This window comes from Coenobita brevimanus, chromosome 67, assembly GCF_032717465.1.
Source record: "Coenobita brevimanus isolate Jiangsu-jjx chromosome 67, ASM3271746v2, whole genome shotgun sequence".
NCBI classification, from domain to species: Eukaryota; Metazoa; Arthropoda; class Malacostraca; order Decapoda; family Coenobitidae; genus Coenobita; species Coenobita brevimanus.
The window spans coordinates 30,693,697-30,701,308 of NC_137020.1; the positions used below are offsets into that span (position 1 = coordinate 30,693,697).

The 7,612-nt window shown below is 39.1% G+C and overlaps 1 protein-coding gene across 1 annotated transcript; it reads right to left on the minus strand.

The window, feature by feature from the left end:
• Positions 1-987: 987 nt before the first annotated feature.
• On the minus strand, positions 988-7,180 carry LOC145405474 (uncharacterized). The gene is made up of 5 exons (XM_080276824.1): positions 6,915-7,180; positions 5,809-6,017; positions 4,746-4,942; positions 3,791-3,949; positions 988-2,262 (listed from the first exon to the last, which is right to left on the minus strand). The coding sequence occupies exons 1-5, from the start codon at positions 7,178-7,180 to the stop codon at positions 1,831-1,833; spliced, it is 1,263 nt and encodes a 420-aa protein (XP_080132950.1). The 3' UTR covers positions 988-1,830.
• Between the last annotated feature and the right edge of the window lie 432 nt (positions 7,181-7,612).

Below are 7,612 nucleotides of genomic sequence, written 5' to 3' on the forward strand. Positions count from 1 at the left end.
AATGACTGGATTTACATATAACATGTGCATATATATACCTTTTTTTCAAGCAACCTGGAGTAAGTCTCAGTAGTAAGAAGCACTGAAATACCAGACTGTCAGTGTGTGCTATTTATTTCCATTGTTTAGAGTATCCACTGTCCTAAAGCTTACCGTAGTCATAAAATAACCACAATTTTGTAGCAAATATAGTATGGTAGATATGATAATGAATATGCAATCTGACATGTTAATATCTGTAAGAGGAACAGTGGATGAAAATTCAACACAAAAGGTAAAAATGTTGTTGGTATATGGTACAGTACTATGTGTTCTGAATATATACAAATACTGTACGGTACTTAACAATATAAGTTTCAAGTGAAGCATTAAGCAAATTCACTTGCTGGTGATTAGAGAATATTAATATGATTCCATAGGAATTTACCACTAAAAAAAAAAAAAAAAAAAAAAAAAAAAAAAAAAAAAAAGCTAAAGTCCTCACCCTGGGAAACCCATAAAAGACTGGCAACTTTGTAATAACATGTTCTTTATTAATCTTATATGAGAGAAACAAATATAACTCTTGGCCACTTGCAGATTATCATATTAGTTAAAATGACAGCTACATATACAAAAAGAGAGTAAGGAACTAGATATCTACATCAGAGATTTATCTTCCCTGTACCATATGTACATAAAAAAATAAAAAAAAAGATGGAAAAATATGAAAATGAGCCAAACTTGGCTCCTGGTGTTTCTCAGGGTCATATAACAGTCTACTGATTGACACTAACAGTACAAAAGTATAATTATGTCCTGCTAGATATTAGTACAACTATTTTATGCTGTACTGTACCTCAGCTGCTTGCTTATGATTCATAAGAGCTATGGAATAGCCTACAGTTTACAGTGGCCCCATGGTCCCAAAAAAAAAAAAAAAAAAAAAAAAAAATTACCATATATATATATATATATATATATATATGACCGGTTACTACTCAACCTGTACCGCACATCACATGGTAAATGCAACCAACCCACACAACTAATTATTACAATACTGTATACTGCTTATGTCATACCTACCAAGAAATACTGTGTACCATCTATCACCTGAGTACCAAGGATTAGATTACAACAGTATCCTGGTTAGTTATGCTATGATGGGAGGTAACTCTGCTGTGATACACTATCATTTTTTTGCTCAACTGGTGAAGGTTGTGTGACTGGTGAAGTAACCTGACTCTTCCCCACAACCAGCTGAGTGGAGGGTATCATACTGACACTCTGTATATAGGTGTTTGGGAGGGGTGTGTGTGATGGAGTGGATGCCAGGATGGCTTGCTGTGGGGGGGTGGAAGTTATGATAGCCTGCTGCAAGTTTTTTGGTGCATAGTTACTCTGCAAGACCCCTGATGCAGGTACTACTATAATAGTCTGCTGCATTACAGGTGGCAAGCTGGGTTTCGGGTGGCTTTCTGTATTGACCTGTGAAGACTGACTTGCTATGAGTGTCTGCTGTGTTGAAGATGGAGCCTGCACAACTGACACCTTTTGGTTCCCTGAGGTTGATGTCATGGGTGCGGCACATGTGAAGGTTTGATAAGACTGTGTGGAATGCTGAGAGGAATTAGCTGGCATGGGGGCAGAGGGGAAGTTATGAGCTTGTGGTGTTGAACTGGGAATGTAGCTATGTGGGTGACAGGTGTAGTGTGGGGCAAATGTTATGTGCCTAGGTGCTGCAGAATTACCTTGGGGTGGAGTGGTGGGCCACGAGTGATGTGAGTGGGTTGGTCCACGTGGATGGTACTGGTGTGGGTAGTGTGTGGGTCCGGGGGCCATCTTACCTCACTGGTACATCGTGTGTTGGTTGAATCCGCCAGGAATAGACTGCTGTTGCTGCAACATATTCTGCTGAAATTGCTGCTGGTGGTTATGCTGTGGTGTAGACATTGGCAGAGGAAGCATAGGCCCCAAGGACACATAGTACGGGTTATGTAGATTCAGAGGAATAGGTGGTGCAGGGGAGGGAGGTGCCGCACTGACTGGAGCTTGATGCGGAGGTGCCTGCATTGGTTGACCCTGATGTGATGTCTGAAGATTAAGTGGCTGCTGTTGTGCTGGCTGCTGTTGCTGTTGTCCCAGGCCAAAAAGGATATTGGGCTGGACTTGCTGTGTCATGTAAGTGGCCAAAGAGTTGTGCAGTGTGGGTGTGGCTGCCATACCAGACATAGTAGATGCCACACTTGTCGCTTCACCCCCCAGGGTCATTAGATTACCCTGCTGGAAAAAAATAAACAATCATCTGTAATTTACACAACACTAACCATTACAATTCTATTAGCACAAAATATGCAGTATTCTATCACAAAGACAACAAGACAGAACCTTTAGTTTTATATACAGTAAGACATCTGTGAAACCGGTAAGTTGGCTGATAACCAATTATAGCAACAAGCCTGAAGCACATCCTGAATTACTGAATTACCAGTAATATCATGAGAGTGGCTTTATCCAAAGATTATTCATTCCCAGTACTATGGTCACCCAACAAATGGCAATACAATACTCAAATACATAATTAATTACACATACACACTGAACATTTTAGCCTCCTTTCGTTGCATTTACTTCAGCAAAATAGTAACACTTTCTGTTGCCTCAACTGTTTTCTAATGACTATGGTATACTGCATATCCACCTACCTATCACAAAATCTTTTAGTACCGGTTTCCCATCAGGAGCATAGAGGTACTTGGCTGGGCTACTAAGTCCAAACATTTAAGGCAAGAGTGACAAATTGCAAGCCCATGAATGGTATTCTATAAGCAACAGACCTGCACTATTCCTGTAATTTACATTTTCGTGGGCCACATCCAGCTGAGCACTTCAACCCACTGGACCACCAGGTTTCCACTTGGTTACATGGTTACCACCCAACACAGTTACATGGAGAGATCACTTCAGGGTGAGAAGAGTAATGGGAGAGCTTGTTTGCATTTAGAAAGGTAGGAAAATTAGTATGGAGGTTCAGAAGCCCAACATGAGTGTCACTACTGATACACTCATACAGGAGTGAAACCTGACCAGTAAGTGACTAAGAGCTGTCCACATTGCTGGCTGTTCAAAAAGCTTTAATTGAATAGCCACAGGTAAGGAAAGGATGGAAGGTGTAAAATATAATGAAACTTGTGGCCATTATGGAACACAAGAAAGCGCTACAGGAATGAAACGGCCGAATGGATAAAGAGGACTATATTTAGATGGAATGGGAATATACAAAGAATGCACACAGTGCCAAAGAAAGTTTGTGAAAGTAAGATAGAAGGCAGAGTTGGTAGAGACTGACCTTATGTCGTATCGAATTAAAAAGTAGAGAAAGAAAGACGCGTGTTTGAGAGAAAGATGTGTGACGAAAACGTACCCTGGAGAATGTCACAGCAATCCCATGTCTGGGGATTCCCAGGAGGGAGTAAGGCAATGGAAACGGTGATGATGAAATCACCTGGCTTGTCACTCAATGCAGTCACCTCAAGATAGCCCAACATTAGGGCAATTGATGGTGTGTGCACCCACCTATCAAATAAACTAAATGCTTTTTCGTTCCTAAGCAGACGTGGTATGGCTTGAGACCTGTGGTTTTCCCCAGTGACAGGCACTGTTATCATTCAGTTTATGAATTATTTCCCTAACTTAAGATGAGTCATACACATAGTGTTATGGCTGCTGGAATAAAATATAAAAAGAAATCCCTGGACTAGAAGGCCAAAATGGTTCTCTTCTCTGCATACCATCAAGTCACAATCACCTGGTATGCTCCTGGTGCAGTTGTGGCAGGTGGGTGTGTTGGTGGTGGTGCAGCGGGCACTATGGTGCCAGGGGGCAAGGTGCTGGCACGACTCATGTCAGCACCAGTGGCTGCTGTGCTCGCCGTGTGGTTGTTCATGCTGTAATCTTGTGGTAAAACCTACAAGGAATGTCATGTAAATTAACTGTTATGGTGGTTTACCAATGTGCAATTGCATTACCAGTACTTCATACAGAATATAACAAAGTTGTTCATAAAAATAAGTCTAAAAGAAATACAGTGCAAATACAGTATTATTAGTCCACAATTGTACAGCCTCATATAATCTCCAAATTCTTCACAATGTCATAACATTTAGAATGCGGAACAGACCTACACTAGGTATGAACGCTGATGAAATGTTTCCAGATGTATAATCAAAATATAAGGTAGCTACCTGTCAATTAAGTGATTAAGTGAATCACACACCTCATTTAAAAAAAAAAAAAAAAAAAGAGCCAAGGTCAAATGAAGTATATCTGAGCCTCAAAATTCCCCTCTCCAAGTTTAATCAAGGGTAAATAAAGCAATGGAGCTAGGTTCCACATCTGGAATGTATACAGTACAAATGAATGGCAAAGAACAGTAGTAACTGATGTGTTAATTTCTGAATGATTTATCCCTATTGTTTAACAGACACAGGGATATATATGGTGACCTCTCTGTCTGCCACTTCCAGAGCCAAAAACTTGCAACTCCTATATAAAAGAAGGGGTAAGACTAAAGTCAGGCTCTCCTTCCTCCTTAATTGTACCCAAGATCTCTACACCATGTGAAAAAAGTAGGGATAGGATTGAAATGGTTGCAGTTTCTGTTACGTATAAATTCATAAGATTATTCTCACACAAATTCTACTCTCACTCTCTTAAAGGAAGAAACACCCTGAACTTATGTAATTAAAACATATAGAACTCACTTGGTGCTGTGGCGATGGGGCTGGAGGCTTGGGTTTTGGAGTTTTCTTTTTCTTTTGCATCATTACACTTTCTATACTTCGCCGCAGATCTCCAGTGTGTCGCTTGCACTCATTATATTCGAAACATTTGAACTCATCAAGGAAAATTTTTCTGTACAACCACTGTTTGACTTTGGGCTTGTATTCTCTGTTTGGATCTGTCAAGGGATAAGAATCTTAGCAGAAGGGTATAACATACTTCTTCTTCTATTGTATGGAAGTATAGGTGCCTTAATGAAGACAATGAAACAAAAATCTCCACTACAATTTAAGAAATCATAAAAGGGATATGGTATAAATTTTCACATAGGCTATACTGCAAAATTCATTAAGACGTATTAAGCAAACCTAATTCCAGAAACTGTTCCCAAATGAGCAATGATTTACTGGCCCTGTTCTTACATAATGTAGGAAAATGTACAGAAAAATCCACCATCAGTGTGATCTAAAGTAAACCATGAAAGGGCATTCATGTTACAATAAGTCTATGACTGACTATAAGTATGGTATCATAATACAGTACTACAACTGCTCTGTACTTATATATACATCAATCCTTACAAAAAAATAACGCGGCAAGTTAACACATATAATAACTGAAACAACAAAAAATTTCATTCTGTCAACTGCTTGATTATACTGGTATTCAGCAAAGGTCAAACCCTCCTGATGAAAGTGCTAAAACTATTATATGCATGCTTCAGTGCAATATACTATACTCTTCACCAGCACATATCTGAAAAGTTCATTCATATGTTAATTCCTATACTATACATAGCTTGAGGGTACCCTTCCTTAACTACAAACCACAAAGGCAGCATCACGCATTTATAAAAGAAATCCTATTTGCCTACAGATTTAAACATTAAGCTAATTCTATTTAAGCTGAGGTCTTATGAGTAAATACAACAAAGATGAGAAGAAGGCTGACTGAAATTTAAACCCAGGTAATCATTCTAAAAATACAGTAGTTTATGAATTCTCAAACACATATGAAGTCACATCTGACTAAACAACAACCAACCGTTAGAGGGTGGTGGTTCAAAGGCCTGAGGTTCATGTTCCTCCAGATATGATCGGTGCATCTTGGATATATCGACATCTAGCTGTCCATTTTTCTGACCGGTCTTACAAAAAGAGGTGTACTCATGTGTAGATAACAACTTCAACATGTGCTTCTTCATTCCAAGAACTACATCCTCTGGAGTCTTCTTGGACATCTGATTTTTATTCCTGAAGAAGTTTGAAAGGCACTATTATGGTAAACAGTAACTGAACAGCAAATGATATGGTAGGCTAAATAGTAACTGAATAGCAAATGACATTACAGTACTGGGATGTTACTTGTTATTGCAAAACAACAAATCTGTAAAAGACTATGCATGGTAAAAGGGGCTTTCAAGAACTGTTAAAGCAATTAGCTGATCATACAACTTACACAGCAATGAGCAGAGAATAAGAGTTTTATGGATGTGCAATTCAATTTCATTCAAGTCTGGGACATCCTTTGTAATTTATGAGTCAACAGTAATGTACACTACACAAGTTCCAAAGCCCATATTTATTTAGGTTAGCCTGCATAATAATGAAAGGCAGGTAATACACCAACATTTACATCTCTGAATTCATACATAATCATGAATGATCTTACAAAGGCATTAATTAGACTGGATATCAACATTCCCACAAAACTGCAAGTCCTACTGGAGGTCTTGAGAATCCAATTTTTTTTTTTTTTTTTTTTTTTTTCATAATTTAGTCTTACACTATGGGGGGAAAATAGCATGTGAAAACTTGTCTTCACTGAAATTACCATGAAAATTAAGTACAACTGCAAGCTCTTGTTTTGATATTTATATAATGAGTATTCAAAAATGCACTTTCCAAAAGTGATTCTTAAGGATATTCAAATAAAAACTCTAATAATGAACCAAATATTTGCCTTCCAAGGAGCTAATCACGTTTCATTCTGCTACCAAACATAAACAAAGCTTCCTACTGTCATCCTCACACCTCCTCACATTTAAATGATTTTCTAGGCGACCACGAGAGGACATGACTTAAGCTCAGGGATATTTATACATGACTATATTCTACATTAATCAAGATCAACAACAAACACCTACTTACTTGGCATCTAAGTGTTTGAAGCACTTTTTCTTGTTGCATTTTGAGCATTCGTTTCCCTCCGAAGCGATACCAAGACCAGCCATGTACGCACTCTGACCAATGACTTTCGGTTTCTTTTTCTCTCCATTGGCTTTCTCTGTGGGTTTTTTTCTCTTCTTTGGCTCTTTAGGTTCCTGTGGCACGGGCTGCGGCTGCGGCTGGGGGAAGTGGTAGGGCGCGGGCACAACCATTTGCTGGTACATCCCTCCTGTGGCAGCGTTCGCCATCTTTAATGTTTTGGCTGTGACGTCACCAGCCACAGCCAGTATGGGAACACGCGCCGGGTTTGAATCTCCCCCCCCCCCCCTCACATTACTGTACTCTTTTTTTTTTTTTTTTGACCGACAGTGGCTGACACCAGACGCTGACGATAAGAAAGCTTAGAGCTGGGCCTTGAAAAAATCAGGTATTTCATGAGGTCGCGAGATAAGGAACGAGCAAGGTAAGTAATGAAGAACTGAATGATTAAACTGTTTATTATAAAGGTATGCAGATTACATATACAACAAAAGGTGGTGATTCTTTTTAATATATTTCTGGAGTTTCTTAGAATCTAGCAGGCCAGCTTGAAAGAGTATCGTAGAGGATTCTGAAGGACCGAGGATAATTCTAACTACTGAAGGATAAACTATAGAATATGCTGAAGGAAACCCAGCAGA